Genomic DNA, 21,889 nt, shown 5'->3' with positions numbered 1-21,889 from the left:
TTTCTCTTTTGTTCCTCTTTCCACTACATTTCTTGAGTTTGTTACCACATATTGTTGCGCGAATTATTTGGCTGAATTTACCTTTTCATTTTGTTTACTAATTGGTCAGCCCAAGATCAATAGCTCTTCAAATATTTGTGACTCATGCAACATGTTATCTATGGTTGGATGAGTTACTCAAAGTTGATCCTATTTCTCAATTTAACTAGTTCTATTAAGCAATTCTCAATTGTGATGATCTTGGAGGAACTTTCTGTGAGCCCAGAGTTTCACAAGAATGTGTATTACACAAACACAAAATCTTCATGTTTTCATGCCTACTTAACTTTTCATACCAACTTCTAGTGATCGATGTGTTTGGTAGTACATAGTTATAGACTCTTTTGAGTTTCGTATAAATTTTACAATAATTATACACTAAATTTGATAGCTTTGGCTCTCTCTTCTTCATTTGTTTAAAATTAAATAAAATAGAAGGAGCTTTCCAGTTACAGGCATTCTTTTATTTCTCCACATAATTTGTTAACATTTCTTTAATATTAATTTGATTTTCTAAAAGCAAACATCAACATTTTCTAGAAGGTTAATTTTTCATTTAGTTGGTTATATAAAAATATTACATATATCTAATTGATGATAATATTAATAACTCATTGTAACTAGTTTTACAATTTGTTAATCCGAGTAATCTCTTTCTCTCTATCTATATATTTAGATTGACAACTTAATTATTGGTTAATTAAAATTGCATAACTTTAAAAGATTAAAAGATTAAATTTGTAATTAAAATTTGAGGGGAACAAAATTGTCCATCAGTTAACTTATATAGATTAAAATTGAATTTAAGCTCGTATCTTATTTTTGAAAAAATAAATTTAAATAAAATGTTGTATTTGGACAACCGATACTAGAGGATTTAGTAAAGGGGGGTTTTGTTTTTTTTTGTTTTTTTTTTCTATGCGGCGTGATGAAGAAATCCAATGCTACGGGAGAGTAATGAAAGCATAGAAATTAAGAGAAAGTGAGGTGCCTTATGGGGAAGAAGAATTGGAGGGATTAAATTTCTAGGGTTCGCGACATTCATTTTGGAGTGGTGAGCGAGTCTCTAAATTGGGCGAATAGTTGAGAGTTTGGGGGGACCAAAACAAATATTCTGGAAAGTCTAAGAGTGAGAGAGAGAATTTACGAGGCACGGGTAGCAAGTTGGGGAGGTTGTTCGAGTGGAGTGCTGAACGCATGAGGCTGCGGAAATTGGTGGAAAGAGTTGAGCAGTGAGGAAAAGCTAATTTTCCAGATATGGGGAGCTAACTTGTATGTATTGTTGTTGACGGTTTGAATGCCCAATTCTTGACGGAATACGACCTTGATGGATAACTTGTGATCTGAAATTGGTTTGTTGGTGTCGCAACCGGAATCGCGACGGGACGACGATCCAAATAAGAAACGGGTTTTGAAAAGAGATTTGGAGTCGCCACCATAGTTTATTATGGAAAACTATGGAAAAACCTCAAAATGATAAAGCACGGTCCACGAAAACCATATTCTGGGTTCGGGAGTCGGTTACGTGTAGGGAAGGTGTTAGCACCCTACAACGCCTGCCCTAAGGCAGTACCTTTAACTAAATGCGCGAATATGATGTGGTTTTCAAAATGTTTAACTATCCCCTAAAATAAAATTATAAATAAACAAAATATATTTTTTAGTTTTTTGGGCCCGACAAGGATTGACCTTGCTCCTACGTATTCTCATTCAAAATGAGAAATCAGGGTTACGTAGTTCTAGCTTGAAAGACTGTTTGTTGTTTGGAAAAGCAGATGTTTTTAATTTTTGGAGATTTTATGTTTTTTAATATTTTTGAGAAAAAGAAGGTAATGAGTACTAGGCCAACGCGAACGGTCGCACGAGTACTCATACCTTTAAAATGATATTTAAATATTTTTAATTATTTTCGAAAAGAGAGATAACGATATTAAGCACTAGGCCGATGCGAACGATCACACGAGCACTCATACCGTTATCTACTTATTTAGGAAAACTTAAGGGTATTGAGTGCTAGGCTGATGCGGACGATCGCACGAGCACACATACCATTATTTACTTATTTAGGAAAACTTGAGAGTATTGAGTGCTAGGCTGATGCGGACGATCGCACGAGCACTCATACCCTCGTTTAATATTACGTAAATAAGAGAGAAAAGTATTGAACACTAGGACGATGCGAACGATCACACGAGTGTTCAACCTTTAAACGTATTTTTGAAATTTTATTTAAGGAAGAAGAAGAGGTTTTTAGCACAAGGACGACGCGAGCGGTCACACGTGTACTTAACCTTCAAAACTTATTTTTTATGTAAATTTATTTAAGGAAGAAGAAAAAAAGTTTTTAGCACAAGGAAGACGCGAGCGGTCACACGTGTGCTTAAACCTTTAAAACATATTTTTGAAATTTTATTTAAGGAAGAAGAAGAGGTTTTTAGCACAAGGACGACGCGAGCGGTCACACGTGTGCTTAAACCTTTAAAACGTATTTTTGAAATTTTATTTAAGAAAAGAAGAAGAGGTTTTTAGTACAAGGACGACGCGAGCGGTCACACGTGTGCTTAAACCTTTAAAACTTTTCTTGTAAATTTATTTATTTAAAATATTGTATGATTACATATATATTTAAGGCTAAATAGATGTTTAAAATAAATAGAACAAAATAAGAGAAAAAAGATAAATAAATAAATAGAAATAAAAAAATAAAATAAATAAACAAAAGAAATGAAAATGACTGAACGGACGTTAAGGACAGATTCAGAATAACGAGCATTCGAACGTTCGTTGGGGAATATAAAGGACGAACGTTGGTAACTAAGGCTGAATGACGAACGCTCGTTGATAGAGGATGAACGAACGCTATGAATGTAGGCTGAATAACGAGCGTTCGTTGGGTGATACGACGAACGTACGTTGAGTACAGGAAGGTAGATGACGAGCGTTCAATGGATGATGTGACTAACGGACGCTGAGAAGAGGGGGCTAGTCTACGAGCGCTCGCTGGGGATGAGCGTTCGTTGGGTAGATGAGGTGAGTGGAGGCCAAATGACGAGCGCTCGTTTGGGACGAGCGTTCGTTAGGAAAATGAGGTTGGATGGCGCATACTCGTTATGGACGAGCGTTCGTTGGGATGATGAGGCGGGATGACGAACGACGAGCGCTCGTTTGGACGAGCGTTCGTTGGGAAGATGAGGCTGGATGATGAACGACGAGCGCTCGTTTGGACTAGCGTTCGTTGGGAAGATGAGGCTGGATGATGAACGCTCGTTATTAACGAGCGTTCGTTGGGAGGATATGGGCTGGATGGCGAACGAATGACGAGCGCTCGTTTGGGACGAGCGTTCGTTGGGAAGATGAGGAGGGATGACGAACGAATGACGAGCGCTCGTTTGGGACGAGCGTTCGTTGGGCAGATTAGGCTGGATGACGAACGCTCGTTATGGACGAGCGTTCGTTGGGAAGATGAGGAGGGATGACGAACGAATGACGAGCGCTCGTTTGGGACGAGTGTTCGTTGGGCAGATTAGGCTGGATGACGAACGCTCGTTATGGACGAGCGTTCGTTGGGAATGATGAGGAGGGATGACGAACGTTCGAAAAACAAAGGTTCCTGGACGTACGCTCAATTTTGGGCCTGGCCCAATTGAATGGTTTCTAACCTAGAATTTTCTAGGGGTTTAGGAGGTTCACTCTCATTCACTCCTTCACGCCGGCTCGTGCCTTCTCCAGAGATCCAAGATCTCCTACTCAGCACCACGACTCCCCGCCATCTCCGTCATAACCGGCCACCATCACCTCGCCCAGAACAACCTTGGCCTCGCCGGCGGCAACTCGCGCCACCAGAACCACCACCAGCCACGACGCCACTGTCTCCACCTTTCTCACTTCGAAAACGGCGATTCTCAGGGAGGGTCTTCCTCCGCGTTCATCTCTGATCCCCTCAGCACCATTATCCTAATTTAGTATTCTACAACGAGACGGTGAGCCTGAAGGTGGTGGTGTGTGGTTGCGTGGTTGAAGGCGACGGTGAACGACACAATGACCAATCACCGCTTTGGCTCAGTGAAGGTAAAATATGTACTGGTGTTTGAGGGCTGGAAATTGGTCATTGCTCTAGGCTGTGGCTTTGTATAATGCAGGTTGAGGATGATGGTGTTATGCGTGGGTTGGAATGGAGGTTCCAATGGAGGAATAAGGCGGTGACCGTGAGGCGTTGGTAGTGGCCGTGGGCGAATATGGATGATGGTTTATGAGTGGATGAGGGAATGAGGTTTGATTGAGTAAATGGAGGAATACAAAGCTTGCGTATGTGCCCGTGATGATGGGTGGGAGTTTCAGCAGGTAATGGAGATGAACACGGGTATGGGGAAATCAAGTGTTGGACGTGAAGATTGATGATGGCCGTGGGTGTTAATATGTCTTGTGGCAGTGGGTGAATATGGATGAAGGAAGTTGGAGGTTCAGTGTTAAGAAAAGATGAAGATGGATGCTCAGAGGAAGAGGATAAACAAATGCTATAAGATTATAAAATGGGGAATGTAGCAGACTTACCATAGCATAAACAAAATGGAATACGCATCAAAGGCAGTTATACAGTAAGCATACATGACCACACAGGGGAGCAAGAGGCTTACCTCTCGGAGCTCTAAGGCTACTGCTAGCTACGAATATCCGGTGATCTCTTCTCGCCGGTGCCGGTGCCAATGCTATATGATTTCAGATGAATCGTTACTCGTGTGCCTCCCCCTTTCTTTTTCTCTCTGATCCCCACAAAATCCCCTCCCAAAATCTTGGGAAATATTCCTTTCTAACCCCCTGGTCCCCCTCACCCCAGACACGTCTCACATACCCATTTCCCACGTTTTCTATTTTCCCCCTTTTTTTTTAATTTTTTTTTTATTTTATTTATTATTTATTTTCAGTTTTAATTTCATTTTTTAATTTTTTAATTATTAACTCTATTAAAACAAAATTGAAGATAAGAAAAGTAGAAATTGAATTAAAAGCAAAAATCTAAATACATAAAAATAGAATAAAACAAAAAGGTAAAATAAAATAAAAACAAACCAATAAAAACACTTCTTTTTTCAACCCGGACAAAATTGAGTGTTGACAGCTGGTTTCAAAACGGATTGGTTTGGTTATTGTTTTTTTCGCTCTTTGTGTATTATGAGAATAAATTGGTAATTAGGCTTAAATGCTTATAACCTTTCCATTCAACTGTGTTTGCCTCATTAGAGAACGCCTCGAGGAGCTTCGAATCCAACTCCGACTGGTCTACTCAGTCATTTCCTCGGAGTGTCTTCCATTTTCAATTTTCCGTTTATGTTCCATGAATTACATCAAAGCATGTTCGAGGAAAAACGGAATTTTGACATTGCAAAAACGACACTTTCAGGTCGATGCTTCCATCATCAAGACAGGCTTCGATCCCAACATGTATCGTTTCAACTTTCAAGTAAAGAATCATCTCCTACATGGGGATTTGGGTGCAGCACGCAAACTGTTTGACAAAATGCCTCACAAGAACATCATATCCACCAACACTATGATCATGGGTTACTTAAACTCTGGCAATCTTTCCACTGCTAGGAGCTTGTTGGATGGCATGGTTGAACGCTCGGTTGTTACCTGGACAATGCTCATTGGTGGCTACGCTCAGAACAATAAGTTCTGCGATGCTTTCGGTCTCTTCGCTGATATGTATAGGCACGGCTTGGTTCCGGATCATGTCACCTTGACGACTCTCTTATCTGGGTTCACTGAGTTTGAAAGTGTCAATGAAGTCGCACAAGTGCAAACCCATGTTTCAAATTGGGGTATGATTCCACCCTCACGGTTTGCAACTCGTTGCTTGATTCTTACTGTAAGACGCGTAGCCTAGGTTTGGCTTGTCACCTCTTCAAGCATATGCCGGAGAGAGATAATGTAACTTTCAATGTGTTGTTGACGGGGTACTCCAAAGAGGGCTTCAATCATGATGCTATCAACCTGTTTTTCAAGATGCAGAATTTGGGGTTCAATCCCACTGAGTTTACTTTTGCTGCGGTTTTAACTGCAGGCATACAGTTGGATGATATAGAATTTGGGCAACAAGTTCACAGTTTTGTGGTGAAGTGTATGTTTGTGTGGAATGTGTTTGTGGCTAATGCTTTGCTTGATTTCTACTCCAAGCATGACCGTGTTGCTGAAGTGAGGAAGCTTTTTTATGAAATGTCAGAGGTGGATGGTATCTCTTACAATGTGATCATCACTTGTTGTGCATGGAATGAAAGAGTGGAGGAATCGCTTGAACTTTTCAGGGAGTTACAGTTTACAAGATTTGACAGGCGGCAATTCCCATTTGCAACCTTTTTGAGCATTGCCGCAAATGCTTTGAACCTGGAAATGGGTAGGCAAATCCATTCCCAGGCAATTGTAACAGATGCCATTTCAGAAATTCTGGTTGGGAATTCTTTGGTTGACATGTATGCTAAATGTGACAAATTTGGGGAAGCAAATAGGATTTTTGTTGATTTGGCTCATCAAAGTTCAGTTCCATGGACAGCCCTGATCTCGGGTTATGTTCAGAAGGGGCTCCATGAAGACGGCCTAAAGCTATTTGTTGATATGCAAAAAGCCAAAATACGTGCTGACTCGGCCACTTACGCCAGTATCTTAAGAGCTTGCGCAAATCTAGCTTCACTAACACTGGGAAAACAGTTACACTTACATATAATCAGGTCTGGATGCATTTCAAATGTATTTTCTGGGAGTGCACTGGTTGACATGTATGCAAAATGTGGATCCATAAAAGAAGCACTTCATATGTTTCAAGAGATGCCTACGAGGAACTGTGTTTCCTGGAATGCACTGATTTCAGCTTATGCACAAAACGGAGACGGTGGCCATGCTATTAGATCAGTTGAACAAATGGTTCATTCAGGTCTGCAACCAAATTCTGTCAGCTTCCTTAGCATTTTGTGTGCCTGCAGCCACTGTGGTCTAGTTGAAGAAGGATTACAATACTTCAACTCCATGACTCAAGTGTATAAATTTGTACCCAAAAAAGAGCATCGATGTCCACATTACCTCATCTGGTTCAAACGGCATCCGAGCCATCAATATCTCAGCATCATCAAATCGCCCACTGCGACATAGCATATCAACCATTGATGCGTAATGCTCTTTTTTGGGTACAAATTTATACACTTGAGTCATGGAGTTGAAGTATTGTAATCCTTCTTCAACTAGACCACAGTGGCTGCAGGCACACAAAATGCTAAGGAAGCTGACAGAATTTGGTTGCAGACCTGAATGAACCATTTGTTCAAATGATCTAATAGCATGGCCACCGTCTCCGTTTTGTGCATAAGCTGAAATCAGTGCATTCCAGGAAACACAGTTCCTCGTAGGCATCTCTTGAAACATATGAAGTGCTTCTTTTATGGATCCACATTTTGCATACATGTCAACCAGTGCACTCCCAGAAAATACATTTGAAATGCATCCAGACCTGATTATATGTAAGTGTAACTGTTTTCCCAGTGTTAGTGAAGCTAGATTTGCGCAAGCTCTTAAGATACTGGCGTAAGTGGCCGAGTCAAGCACGTATTTTGGCTTTTTGCATATCAACAAATAGCTTTAGGCCGTCTTCATGGATCCCCTTCTGAACATAACCCGAGATCAGGGCTGTCCATGGAACTGAACCTTGATGAGCCAAATCAACAAAAATCCTATTTGCTTCCCCAAATTTGTCACATTTAGCATACATGTCAACCAAAGAATTCCCAACCAGAATTTCTGAAATGGCATCTGTTACAATTGCCTGGGAATGGATTTGCCTACCCATTTCCAGGTTCAAAGCATTTGCGGCAATGCTAAAAAAGGTTGCAAATGAGAATTGCCGCCTGTCAAATCTTGTAAACTGTAATTCCCTGAAAAGTTCAAGCGATTCCTCCACTCTTTCATTCCATGCACAACAAGTGATGATCACATTGTAAGAGATACCATCCACCTCTGGCATTTCATAAAAAAGCTTCCTCACTTCAGCAACACGGTCATGCTTGGAGTAGAAATCAAGCAAAGCATTAGCCACAAACACATTCCACACAAACATACACTTCACCACAAAACTGTGAACTTGTTGCCCAAATTCTATATCATCCAACTGTATGCCTGCAGTTAAAACCGCAGCAAAAGTAAACTCAGTGGGATTGAACCCCAAATTCTGCATCTTGAAAAACAGGTTGATAGCATCATGATTGAAGCCCTCTTTGGAGTACCCCGTCAACAACGCATTGAAAGTTACATTATCTCTCTCCGGCATATGCTTGAAGAGGTGACAAGCCAAACCTAGGCTACGCGTCTTACAGTAAGAATCAAGCAACGAGTTGCAAACCGTGAGGGTGGAATCATACCCCAATTTGACAACATGGGTTTGCACTTGTGCGACTTCATTGACACTTTCAAACTCAGTGAACCCAGATAAGAGAGTCGTCAAGGTGACATGATCCGGAACCAAGCCGTGCCTACACATATCAGCGAAGAGACCGAAAGCATCGCGGAACTTATTGTTCTGAGCGTAGCCACCAATGAGCATTGTCCAGGTAACAACCGAGCGTTCAACCATGCCATCAAACAAGCTCCTAGCAGTGGAAAGATTGCCAGAGTTTAAGTAACCCATGATCATAGTGTTGGTGGAGATGATGTTCTTGTGAGGCATTTTGTCAAACAGTTTGCGTGCTGCACCCAAATCCCCATGTAGGAGATGATTCTTTACTTGAAAGTTGAAACGATACGTGTTGGGATCGAAGCCTGTCTTGATGATGGAAGCATCGACCTGAAAGTGTCGTTTTTGCAATGTCAAAATTCCGTTTTTCCTCGAACATGCTTTGATGTAATTCATGGAACATAAACGGAAAATTGAAAATGGAAGACACTCCGAGGAAATGACTGAGTAGACCGGTCGGAGTTGGATTCGAAGCTCCTCGAGGGGTTCTCTAATGAGGCAAACACAGTTGAATGGAAAGGTTATAAGCATTTAAGCCTAATTACCAATTTATTCTCATAATACACAAAGAGCGAAAAAAAACAATAACCAAACCAATCCGTTTTGAAACCAACAAACCAATTTCAGATCACAAGTTATCCATCAAGGTCGTATTCCGTCAAGAATTGGGCATTCAAACCGTCAACAACAATACATACAAGTTAGCTCCCCATATCTGGAAAATTAGCTTTTCCTCACTGCTCAACTCTTTCCACCAATTTCCGCAGCCTCATGCGTTCGGCACTCCACTCGAACAACCTCCCCAACTTGCTACCCGTGCCTCGTAAATTCTCTCTCTCACTCTTAGACTTTCCAGAATATTTGTTTTGGTCCCCCCAAACTCTCAACTATTCGCCCAATTTAGAGACTCGCTCACCACTCCAAAATGAATGTCGCGAACCCTAGAAATTTAATCCCTCCAATTCTTCTTCTCCATAAGGCACCTCACTTTCTCTTAATTTCTATGCTTTCGTTACTCTCCCGTAGCATTGGATTTCTTCATCACGCCGCATAGAAAAAAAAAACAAAAAAAACAAAACCCCCCTTTACTAAATCCTCTAGTATCGGTTGTCCAAATACAACATTTTATTTAAATTTATTTTTTCAAAAATAAGATACGAGCTTAAATTCAATTTTAATCTATATAAGTTAACTGATGGACAATTTTGTTCCCCTCAAATTTTAATTACAAATTTAATCTTTTAATCTTTTAAAGTTATGCAATTTTAATTAACCAATAATTAAGTTGTCAATCTAAATATATAGATAGAGAGAAAGAGATTACTCGGATTAACAAATTGTAAAACTAGTTACAATGAGTTATTAATATTATCATCAATTAGATATATGTAATATTTTTATATAACCAACTAAATGAAAAATTAACCTTCTAGAAAATGTTGATGTTTGCTTTTAGAAAATCAAATTAATATTAAAGAAATGTTAACAAATTATGTGGAGAAATAAAAGAATGCCTGTAACTGGAAAGCTCCTTCTATTTTATTTAATTTTAAACAAATGAAGAAGAGAGAGCCAAAGCTATCAAATTTAGTGTATAATTATTGTAAAATTTATACGAAACTCAAAAGAGTCTATAACTATGTACTACCAAACACATCGATCACTAGAAGTTGGTATGAAAAGTTAAGTAGGCATGAAAACATGAAGATTTTGTGTTTGTGTAATACACATTCTTGTGAAACTCTGGGCTCACAGAAAGTTCCTCCAAGATCATCACAATTGAGAATTGCTTAATAGAACTAGTTAAATTGAGAAATAGGATCAACTTTGAGTAACTCATCCAACAATAGATAACATGTTGCATGAGTCACAAATATTTGAAGAGCTATTGATCTTGGGCTGACCAATTAGTAAACAAAATGAAAAGGTAAATTCAGCCAAATAATTCGCGCAACAATATGTGGTAACAAACTCAAGAAATGTAGTGGAAAGAGGAACAAAAGAGAAAAAACATTAATAAAGGGGGAAAAAAGCTTAACAACGAAATAAATACATTGAAAATCTCGTAAAACAAAACAGCTCACTATCCTTTTCTTTATCCATCATCATAAAAAAATGTTTTTTTTTTTTTTTGCAGATACTTCTTTAGACAATTAATACATTATAGAAGTTAGATACCTATCATGCCACGGACTAAGGACTGTCCATTCCAGAACTGAAAAAAAAAATGGTACAACAAACTTCTGGGGTCAGAATTCCTGTAGTGTGATTTCTAGGCCCTAACATGAATCACTTGGGTTGGTGGAATTATGCATATTCATTCCATTTTTTTCACTTGGAGTTGAGATTGGTGCTACGCTCTGGCTGAATAAGTGAAGAAACAGAACGCTGTTGGGAAGCTATGCCAGCAGCCCTCAGAAAGTAACTTCATCCCAGCTTCTATAGAAGGTTGGGCACGATCAAATAATATCAATAGAAAGCAAAGGCACCATTTACGCCTCAGATTTTAAGGAATGTCTCACACAGACTAGATCATCCAACCTATTGCCGTCCATTTTATATAGAGAGACCCCTTGCATCTGGTTATAATGATCCTGTGCTTCCCTCCTCAAACTCTCAAAAGGCATCACTTCCCATTTACTATAATTTGAATATTTCCTTATATCACTCATGTCTGGTGATCCTGAGACAGGTCCACTGTTCTCTGGATCCACATTGCCCCACACCTTACAATTGCCAAACTGTCCTAAATCACCTCCATGACCGTCTTCATTCCTTTTCAAGTGCAAAGCTGCTGCATGTGCTTGCCTTATCATTTCTCTACTAGGTATATCTGACCAGTCTTCCCTCCTCTTAGATCTCATGGGCGAGTGAATCCTGATTACCTGACAATAAAACAAATCGAAATCATTATAAAATATACACACTAAATATATTGTGTATAGAAATTTATAATTAATGTATACCCCAAGACATTCTAGAAGTTGGTAATACGCTCTTCCTTGAAGTGGATTGTGTCCTTTTCTAGGCTTAGAGAAGTATCTTGTCCTATAAGAAAAAAATGATAAAAAGGGAAGATGAAATGTTCGAAAGTCTTAGTATCACAACCTTACATTTACAAAAATAAATAAACAAATAATTTAAAAATAAAGATTTTGTGTATCAATGGAGGAAAGACCAAGAATTTGAGAAATAATCAATATCAAAATAGATAAACTAACCATTCAGTGTATCCTGGATCAACAGTGAATCCATATATATCAATGATATCACACATGGAGAGCGCTAACTCAATAGATTTCATTCCAGTTCCTTTGGCACCTCGACGTAGTACAATTCCTTGGAAGAGATAGACTGGGTTGGGTATGGTCTGCCATAAAAGGTAGTTTGAAAAAATGTAGATAAACCTATTATAGTAAGTAGCTAGGTATCCAGTTGCTCCCATCCGTACTGATATACACCTAAAAGCATTCAATGAACCGGTTATAAATAACAGATTCTCACCTTTATAACTGCATTGATTTCTCTGTGTGTCAGACTTTTGATTATGAGAACCTCAGTGTCTGCAAAAGAACAAGTTTTAACCCTTTCATTATATAGATACCATGAACTAACAGACAAACGAAAAAATAATCATAACTTACCAGATCCTTTTAGAATAGGGACCATGTTACGCGCAGCACCTCTGACAACTAGACGGAAATCCCTCTTAAGACCAACATATTTGGCATATTCCTACACAATCCATATAGGGACAAAATAAGTATCCGCGACTCTTTTAATAGCCTATCGGATAAATACACTACAAACTCTAATACTATATCACTTTTTGGGATCTTGTTCAGAAGTAATAATATAATTGTTGGATATTGCAGAAGCAGGTTGTTGTTTCATCTATGCTTTGGATAAACTAATAGGATTTCAAGAAAACGGAAATGAAAGAAGAAATTGTTAAAACTTTGTCCCCATTATGATGGGTTGACATGTTTACCTCATTAACAGGGGCCTCATTGTCCCGAATAACAGCATCATGGCTGTCAATTTCTTTCCCGAATGTAGTCTTCAGAAGGTCCCCAGAATTACCAACAACAGCACAAGTTCGGAACTGCCGTGGGTGAAATGGGGGCTTTGCAGGTAATAACACATTGAGGTTCTCTTCACAAAGAGTCTTGTTGGTGCACTTCTTTGTCCCCCTACAAGAAGAAAAGGCATTCGCACACATACACTAACTGATAACACATGCAACCCAATAAACAAAATTGAAATAAAGTTTCAAGATCCATACAACTGTGCTATCCTTTGTGGAGCGTAATCCATCCAACCACCAGGTCGAGAATCAAGATACTCTCTGGTCAACACAGTTGTCATGTTCCGATACTGCAACATCTCAACACATCAGCCCAAGTAAATACTCATTCTAAAACTTCAAATGAAACAGGAACAAAAGGAGTGTCATGACAATGCACCTGTTCCCACAACAGGATTGCCTCACACACATCATATTTGTACTCCAACGGCTCAAAGTGCTTAAACTGTGCGTTGTACTGCAATAATTTAAACATTGAAAAAGAAAAAAGAAACTCAACAGTTTAACCACTAACGAAACATTAAAAAAAATAAGAGTTCTCAGAACTCAGAATTGAGGAGACAGAAAGACATACCCAAGAGCTGTTGGTACCTTCAGGGTATTTAAGGATCAAATTGCAATGGTCAATTATATGAGCAGTGAGTCCTAGCCCCCTCTTATCCTGTTTCAATTTCCAACGTCAGCACATATCTTAACACAACTATATTCTATCCTTTTAAAAAAATAAAATCACAAGACATAGATTATGATGCTTATATGTTTTTTCTGTGCTTCTATCAGAATTGGAAGTGAGTGTAGCCGGAGTTACACATCAATAATATTAAGAAATGATAAGATGAATAAATAACCACATCAGTATTATTCATCAGAGAGAAATGTTTCAGATCGAACAGTTACCACACATTGCTGAACACTGGACTGAAAGTTAGATAAGATGCGGATAATTTTGGATTTGCGAGCCGAAGAAAGGGACCCTGAACATGCGAAATTAAACGGAAATTAAGAAAACAGAAATAGAATGATTGATATTACAAGTGTGGTGCGTTTACGGTGAATATACCTGAGAAGAAAGAGGATTGGATGTAGAAGAGGAGGAAGGAGAACAATGCAGCCGCGCACACCAGATAAAGGATGGTGGGTCGTCGGTTAAGGGCTGAAACCTGCTTGTGCTGCCTCATTGGTGTTTGTGTAACGTCCCAACTTTGAGAGTCACTTAAGTGTATCAAAGTCTAATTTTTCGTAAAGGTCACGTTGAAAATTTAAAAATAAAATTAATTTATTCCAATGTACATATCCACAACTCAAGTTCAAATAAAGCGTCAAGTACATTTGATAAAAATTTATTTCTCAAATAAATCTTTAATAATTCTTTAATGCTTCCGAATGCTAGCCCCTCTCTCGTCAATTACACAACTCCAGAATCATCTGCATTCCTATCTGCTCCCGTATAAAACACATGTTATACTATTATTGCAACAAACACACGGAAATATAGGTGAGCTATTGAATAAACACAAAGCATTAATCAGAATATAATAATTAATAAACACAAAGCATTAATCAAAATATAACAATTATATTGAATAAATACAAAGAATTAATCAAAATATAACAATTAAAGCAGTACACCCATTAACACTCACTCAGGCTTAGCCTTAGTGATCCCTGTCACAGAGACTATGATTAATTAGAACCAATACCTTTAACGTTCTATCACACAGACCAATTGTTGTCACACAAGACCAATCGTTGTCACACAATTTATATAAATATCCAATTTCCACCAAACAAGTGTTACCCAACCTTAAACCATTTTTCCATAATCCAAAGATGCAACTAGGTAACAAACATTCATTATACTAAACAAATTAATCAAAATTTAATAACGAGAGATGCACTCTAATGAGACCCGTCAAACATACTATAAACTTCCTTAATTCATCCAACTATATTCCGCACTAACATATACATATATATTCCAATCAAAGAAAGTTTACTTGACCAACCATACTGTTTCAGAATCAATGCTTAAACTTAGAAATCGAAATTTAAAAGAGACTCATACTGCATAACTATCCTGGCCTTGTTAAAAACCACCTACATCATCCATCAATCATATAAAACCTTCACAAAGCATACTCTAATAATCATTTCAAATACGTGTAATCCATTCATAATACCATAATTTCCAACCCCAAAATCCCTTTTCAAATCAACTTGAAAGAAACAGTACCTGCATCATACCTTTCTTATTCCATTAATTCTACCTATTCACCATTTTAATAAAACAGAACCCTACATTATAACCTCGTCATCATTTATATAACACCAATATAACTCAAACAACATTTAACAAATTCCTTATAAGTAATTTACCAAACTTTATTCTCATTCTTCAGAACATACAATTTCCCCATTTATAATGAGACCATTCAAAATCAATCGCGATGAAACCCAATTAAAATTATACAATCCATGACCCCTCTAATTCAAGTCATGAAATTTCCAGGACATAAAATCTAAAGAGAACGAAATAAAACCTAAACAAGAACGCCACTTAACCAAATTCATTAACCCCAACATGAACATAATAGTTCCCCATACCTGCAGTGTGTTCGTCTTCTTCAAAAAAACGTTTCTACCAAATCTTTACACCTCACACCCCTCAAGCTGGAGCATACAAATTGTATGTATCAAGCTTGGAACCAATAAATTCAATTCTAGGTCCTCTTAAGGACTTAGTTAACATATCTGCAAGTTGATCATTTGACCCAACAAACTCAGTACAAATTTCTTTGGACAACAATTTTTCCCTAACAAAATGGCAGTCAATTTCTATATGTTTGGTCCTCTCGTGAAACACTAGGTTTGATGCAATGTGGAGAGCAGCTTGATTATCGCAATACATCTTCATGGTTTGAATGTTACAGAAGTTGAGCTCTTGAAGAAATTGTTTCACCCATATAAGTTCACTTGTTAGTGATGCCATAGCCCTATATTCAGCTTCAGCTGTTGATCGGGCTACTACATTTTGTTTCTTACTCTTCCATGAAATGATATTTCCCCCAAGGAGAACACAATATCCAGTAGTAGACCGTCTATCAATAGGTGAGTCTGCCCAATCTGCATCACAGTATCCAGAGACTTGAATGCTTCCTTTATCTTCATATAACAACCCTTGTCCAGGAGCCTTTTTTAGGTATCTTAGAATACGAATGATAGCATTCCAATGGCCAAGACATGGAGCCTGCATGAATTGACTGACCACTCCAACTGCAAAAGATAGATCCGGTCTTGTAATAGTGAGATAAATCAGTTTTCCAACAAGTCTTCTGTACCTTTCTGGGTCGGAGAACAATTCACCTTCGCTTGAAGCTAATTTTTGATTTGGGTCCATAGGACTGTCTATTGGTCTACAATCAATCATTCCTGTCTCATGTAATATATCAAGAGCATATTTCCTCTGAGAGACTACAATTCCATCTTTTGACCGAGCTACTTCAATGCCCAAGAAGTATTTGAGGCTTCCAAGATCTTTGGTTTGGAAATGTTTGCATAAGTGTTTCTTCAGTTGAGATATTCCAACAACATCATTTCCTGTGATGACTATATCATCAACATATACTATTAGATAAACACATTTCCCAAGAGATGTAGTACAATAAAAAACTGAATGATCTGCTTCACTTCGTTTCAAGCCAAATTGTTGAACAATAGAGCTGAATTTTCCAAACCAAGCACGTGGTGATTGCTTGAGACCATATAGAGAGCGATGCAATTTGCATACCATTCCACACTCCCCCTGAGCAACAAACCCTGGAGGTTGCTCCATATAAACTTCGTCCTCAAGATCACCATGAAGGAAGGCATTTTTTATATCGAGTTGATGAAGTGGCCAGTGACGAATGGCTGCCATTGCAAAGAATAAACGAATAGTAGTCATCTTGGCCACAGGAGAGAAAGTCTCACAATAATCAATGCCATAAACTTGAGTGTATCCTTTGGCAACTAAATGAGCTTTGAGACGATTAATGTTGCCGTTTGAATCAACTTTAACTGTATACACCCATCGACAACCAACTGCCTTTTTACCCTGTGGAAGAGGTACTAACTCCCAAGTTTTATTTTGTTCGAGAGCTTGGATTTCTTCAATCATTGCCTCTCGCCAACCAGGATGAGCAAGTGCTTCTTCCATATTTTTAGGTATATCAACTGAAGACACTGAAGATATAAGTGCACAATAGGAAGGAGATAATCTATGATAACTAAGAAAGTTATAGATTGGGTGTGGGTTGCAAGTGGAACGAGTACCTTTCCGAAGAGCAATGGGCCAACCTGAATCATCTTCGGGAGTCGTGGGAGTAAGTGACGGTGAGGAAGAATCTGAAGGAGAGGATTCACCATTTTCTGGATGTTCTACCTGTGTAACATTGGGAGATGATGGTTCAGGGGAACTGGGACGCTGAGTTGTAGACACAGGAGGAATATTTGACGCAATCATTGGAAGAGGAAGGACCTGTTGGATACCCTCAATCTCTTGTCCAGATGAAGTGAAGTAGGGAGTTTGTTCAAAAAAGGTAACATTTGCAGACATAAAGTACTTTTTAGTTTCAGGAGAGTAACACCTATAACCTTTTTGAAGCCGTGAATATCCCAAGAAGACACATTTGATTGCACGAGCAGAAAGCTTATCTAGTCCAGGAGACATGTCATGAACAAAACATACGCAACCAAAGATTCGAGGAGAGGTGTGAAAGAGAGGTTGGTTGGGAAATAAAATGGAAAAAGGAGTTTTATGATTAAGAGAAGAAGAGGGCATCCTATTAATAAGATAACATGTAGTTAAGATGGCATCGCCCCAGTAATGAGTGGGAATATGGGCACTAAGCAAAAGAGTCCGGGGCAGTTTCAATCAAGTGTCGGTTTTTTCTTTCTGCTATACCATTTTGTTGTGGTGTATGAGGACAAGTAGACTGATGTAGTATACCATGAGAGCTTAAAACTGCAGAAAAATTGTAAGAGAAGTATTCTTTGGCATTGTCACTTCTTAGAATTTTGATAACTTGGCCAAATTGATTTTTGATTTCATTTAAAAAGGAGGTAAAGATGGATAACAATTCAGAACGATCTTTCATAAGATAAACCCAAGTACATCTTGAATATTCATCAATGAAAGTAACAAAATACCGAAAACCAAAGGACGAGACACGACTAGGTCCCCAAATATCAGAATGGATAATGGAAAAACTAGAATCACACGTTGTTTGTGACCTTTTAGGAAAGGAAGACCGAACGTGTTTTCCGAGTTGACATGACTCACATTCTAAACTATTGACATTACCAAGTTCAGGGAACATTTTTTTTAATTTTAACAAATGAGGATGACCAAACCTATCGTGTAACAGTTTAGGAGTAGGAGCTGCAATACATGACACATGGGGATGAGATCCAAAATGGTATAATCCTCCCGATTCATATCCTTCTCCAATCCGTTTCCCTGTCCCACGCTCCTGTATAACAAAGGAGTTGTTATCAAAGGTTATTGAACAATTTAATGATTTGGTTAACTGACTCAATAAAATCAAATTGAAAGGACAATTAGGAACAAATAAAACAGATTGGAGATTTAAGGAGGGAGACAGGGAGACATGACCAATGCCCTTTGATGAGACTTTTGAACCATTTGCAAGGGTTATTAAATGAGATTTTTCTTGAAAAGAAAGGGTTGAGAACAAAGAGGGATTACCGGAGATATGATCAGAAGCACCTGAATCAATTACCCATGAAGTTTGATCGTTGGGAGATTGAGAAATGCACGCTGTACTTGAAGATGTTTGTGCCATGCTATTGGATTTTAACCGTAGGTACTCCTGATATTCATCTTCAGTAAATTTTGAATATGAAGGGTTAGACTGAGAGATATTGGCGGTTTTTGGAGGAAAACCATGCAATAAGTAGCAATTCTCTTGGGTATGACCCATCCTATTGCAGTATGTGCACGGACCTCGCCCTCGACCTCCACGTCCTCCACGTCCTCCTCCTCTAGTACCACGTCCTCTTCCGCGTGCGATAATCATGGCAGATTGCTCTACTGCCCCAAAAGTTTCTTGAGGGTGTGGCATTGGAACCCGAAGAAGACGTGTGGTCAAAGATTCCATGGAGGGAACTTCATGACTGGTTAGAAGTTGATCTCGGATATGAGCAAGGTCAGGATGTAGAGCTCGTAGAATCATTACCATATAATACTTGTCTAACCTTGTTTTGATATCTTCAGAAGATCCTACTTCTAAAAACATCCGTAATTCTTCAGTAGCTGATTGGGCTTGAGCCATAAAAGCTACCATATCATGATTCTCCATTTTAAGGGATGCAAGTTTATTCGCTGTGTCATACAGACGTTGAATGTCATTGGCATAAATGCTTTGAGCTTTCTTCCAAAAAGAGTGACATGTCTTGAAAGCTCTAAGGGATATGAAGATTTGTGGTTCTACGGATTGCCACAACAAAGCACACAATTGGAAATCTGCTTGTGTCCATTGATCTGCCTTTTCAGCTGGTACGTGTGTTCCATCTTGCTCAAGATGATCATAACATCCGTGGCCAAGAAACCACATTTCAACAGCAGCGGACCAAGATAAATAATTTTTCCCATTCAATTTTTCAGAAGTGATATTGGGACTTCCTGACAATGAGATAATGCTGCCAGTTGCCATTGCACGTTGTATATGAATCTGAACTCTAAGAAAAAGCGGCAGTGTATTGAGAAACAGGAAATGAAGCCTTCTTAATACCCCAAAATTCAGAAATGGCTGCAATGGCTGCAAGCGTGGGACAGAACAGAGAGAGGAAGGTCCGGCGAGTCGACCACAAGGACCGCGAAGTGATTCCGACGTCGGAACGGCGGCGCGTGAACAGTACGCGCCCGAGGTCAGCTGGAGAACGGTGGCGCATGGAGGCGCGTGGCGAAGGTTCTTGGACTGATTCCGGCGGGGTTATCTGTCGCTCGGAGAGGCGCTCCAGATCTGCTGGTCGCCGGACAAAACTGGGTTGACCGGCGGCGGACGGCGGCGGACGGCGGCGGACGGCGGTGGACGGCGGCGGACGACAGCGGCGGAAGATGGCAATATGTGGTGATGGGTGTGCGTGAATAACGTTTGAAAAACAAAAAAAGCATTGATATATGATTATGGTAGATGATGAGTGATAATGGTGGAGCTATATCTGATAGCTCAACTTAGTAAAAAAACCAGAGCGGGATCGATCCGCTCTGATACCATATTAAAAGAACATAGAAATATATTATTGAATGAGAGGGCTTACCTCTCAATTTACATTAGCATTACATTTATAGGGAAAGAAAGTAACTATCCATTTCCTTTCCAACTCACTTTGGTTGGAACACAACACTCACACACAGAGCTCATACTTGACAGCACACACACAGCTCACACTAATCATTCTAACAATAATTCTAACAATACCCAAACCCCCAATTGACTAAAGCACATTCCATTCTTCTTCGTCAGAACCCAGTTATTCCATTACTATTAATATATATCAACCACCCATAATATTTTTTTAAAGCCTTATTTAACATATACTGATACTAAACCAGCAAACAATTGGATTTTACATCATTACAGTTTCTATCAACAAGGTGCAAGCACATAATACTTATTATCATTCATTCTAATTCATACAACTAATCAAGGCCAAGTTAAATAATACTTGAATCACCTAACCAACATTCTATAAGCAGGTAATTATCTCATCCACATCGCAGCCCCATGTTTTAAAACTCATTCATACAAGACAGAGCATTCTTAATAAACCTTCTTCAGTAATACTTTCTCACAAATAAAGTCAGCACACCACTAGTCCACAACCAATTTACTAGCCTGACATCAATCATGGTCACCCAAGAGTATACCAGGAAAACATATATAGTTAGTCTTACCCCTTAAAACAGAGCAGCAATATTAAACAAAGCATGAATTTCCTCCCCTTTCAAATCACAGTTAGTATAATTCATAATATGCATCCCAACCATCAATCTCATCTTCATTTACTTAACAGATTCGTATTTCAGCCCTAATTTACATATGGACAGTAGTTTAGAATTAAAACAGCCACACATCATCACAAATGATACCCACAATCACCCAAGTTTATTATCACTATTTCTACAAATTTTCCTTCTACTAACATGTTCATTCTAGTGTCCAGATTATTCATTCATTGTAAAAAAAAAAATTACTTTACAAAAAAATGGCAGTAGACTAACAAGGTTCACACATGGTTACATTCATTCACTCATCCAATTCAACACACATATATGTGCATTACACGTTGACAACAATGAAAATTCAATTAACATCATCAATATCACCCATTTCCATGTTCAAATCTGATAGCATCATAGTCCAAACACCACACAACATCTATTCATCTTTCATGCATAATTCTAACTCCAACATGAAACACATTATGCAAAGGTTATAAGCATTTAAGCCTAATTACCAATTTATTCTCATAATACCCGGAGCGAAAAAAATAATAACCAAACCAATCCATTATGAAAACAACAAACCAATTTCAGATCACAAGTTATCCACCAAGGTCGTATTGCGTCAAAAATCGGGCATTCAAACCGTCAACAACAATACATACAAGTTAGCTCCCTGTACCTGAAAAATTAGCTTTTCCTCACTGCTCAACTCTTTCCACCAATTTCCGCAGCCTCATGCGTTCGGCACTCCACTCGAACAACCTCCCCAACTTGCTACCCGTGCCTCGTAAATTCTCTCTCACTCTTAGACTTTCCAGAATATTTGTTTTGGTCCCCCCAAACTCTCAACTATTCGCCCAATTTAGAGACTCGCTCACCACTCCAAAATAAATGTCGCGAACCCTAGAAATTTAATCCCTCCAATTCTTCTTCCCCATAAGGCACCTCACTTTCTCTTAATTTCTATACTTTCGTTACTCTCCGAAGCATTGGATTTCTTTCATCACGCCGCATAGAAAAAAAAAAAAACAAAACCCCCCTTATACTAAATCCTCTAGCATTGCTTTTCCGAGTACAACATTTTATTTAAATTTATTTTTTCAAAAATAAGATACAAGCTTAAATTCAATTTTAATCTATACAAGTGAATGGATGGACAATTTTGTTCTTCTCAAATTTTAATACAAATTTAATCTTTTAAAGTTATGCAATTTTAATTAACCAATAATTAAATTGTCAATCTATATATATATAGAGAAAGATA

General features: G+C 38.6%; 2 protein-coding genes and 2 pseudogenes across 3 annotated transcripts; 1 reads left to right on the top strand and 3 right to left on the bottom strand.

Annotated features, from left to right (window-relative positions):
- Positions 1-5,949: 5,949 nt before the first annotated feature.
- Positions 5,950-7,027, top strand: LOC148204953 (putative pentatricopeptide repeat-containing protein At2g01510 pseudogene; annotated as a pseudogene).
- LOC148204952 (putative pentatricopeptide repeat-containing protein At2g01510 pseudogene) lies at positions 6,945-9,724 on the bottom strand (annotated as a pseudogene).
- An 872-nt stretch (positions 9,725-10,596) lies between these two features.
- LOC124846054 (sialyltransferase-like protein 1) lies at positions 10,597-21,652 on the bottom strand. Of its 2 annotated transcripts, none has more exons than XM_088101152.1 (12): positions 21,305-21,652; positions 13,678-14,081; positions 13,515-13,591; positions 13,192-13,278; positions 12,997-13,074; positions 12,816-12,907; positions 12,522-12,723; positions 12,175-12,265; positions 12,035-12,093; positions 11,752-11,900; positions 11,497-11,578; positions 10,597-11,415 (listed from the first exon to the last, which is right to left on the bottom strand). In XM_088101152.1, the coding sequence occupies exons 2-12, from the start codon at positions 13,793-13,795 to the stop codon at positions 11,023-11,025; spliced, it is 1,428 nt and encodes a 475-aa protein (XP_087957278.1). In that variant the 5' UTR covers positions 13,796-14,081; positions 21,305-21,652; the 3' UTR covers positions 10,597-11,022. The 2 variants fall into 2 exon arrangements, with proteins under 2 accessions (XP_087957278.1, XP_087957272.1); XM_088101146.1 differs by having other exon boundaries at positions 13,678-14,054.
- Positions 17,940-21,288, bottom strand: LOC148204951 (uncharacterized). Its single transcript, XM_088101181.1, has 2 exons — positions 18,364-21,288; positions 17,940-18,127 (listed from the first exon to the last, which is right to left on the bottom strand). The coding sequence occupies exons 1-2, from the start codon at positions 19,328-19,330 to the stop codon at positions 18,090-18,092; spliced, it is 1,005 nt and encodes a 334-aa protein (XP_087957307.1). The 5' UTR covers positions 19,331-21,288; the 3' UTR covers positions 17,940-18,089.
- Positions 21,653-21,889: the final 237 nt, after the last annotated feature.

The sequence above is a fragment of the Vigna umbellata genome, chromosome 1 (assembly GCF_029865625.1).
Source record: "Vigna umbellata cultivar VRB3 chromosome 1, Vumbellata_1.0, whole genome shotgun sequence".
Lineage (NCBI taxonomy): Eukaryota > Viridiplantae > Streptophyta > Magnoliopsida > Fabales > Fabaceae > Vigna > Vigna umbellata.
This window is presented reverse-complemented; position numbering and strand designations above follow the sequence as displayed.

Bases quoted from the DNA above. Each gene is read 5' to 3' on its own strand.
- LOC124846054 (XM_088101152.1), bottom strand. From the start codon at position 13,795: ATGAGGCAGCACAAGCAGGTTTCAGCCCTTAACCGACGACCCACCATC. The intron at 12,724-12,815 runs GTATGGATCTTG...TTCTTCTTGTAG, and splicing joins CCACAAAGGATAGCACAGTT to GGGGACAAAGAAGTGCACCA. The intron at 12,266-12,521 runs GTAAACATGTCA...TGGATTGTGTAG, and splicing joins ATGAGGCCCCTGTTAATGAG to GAATATGCCAAATATGTTGG.
- LOC148204951 (XM_088101181.1), bottom strand. From the start codon at position 19,330: ATGGCAACTGGCAGCATTATCTCATTGTCAGGAAGTCCCAATATCACT. The intron at 18,128-18,363 runs GTAATCCCTCTT...TTTGTTATACAG, and splicing joins TGCTTCTGATCATATCTCCG to GAGCGTGGGACAGGGAAACG.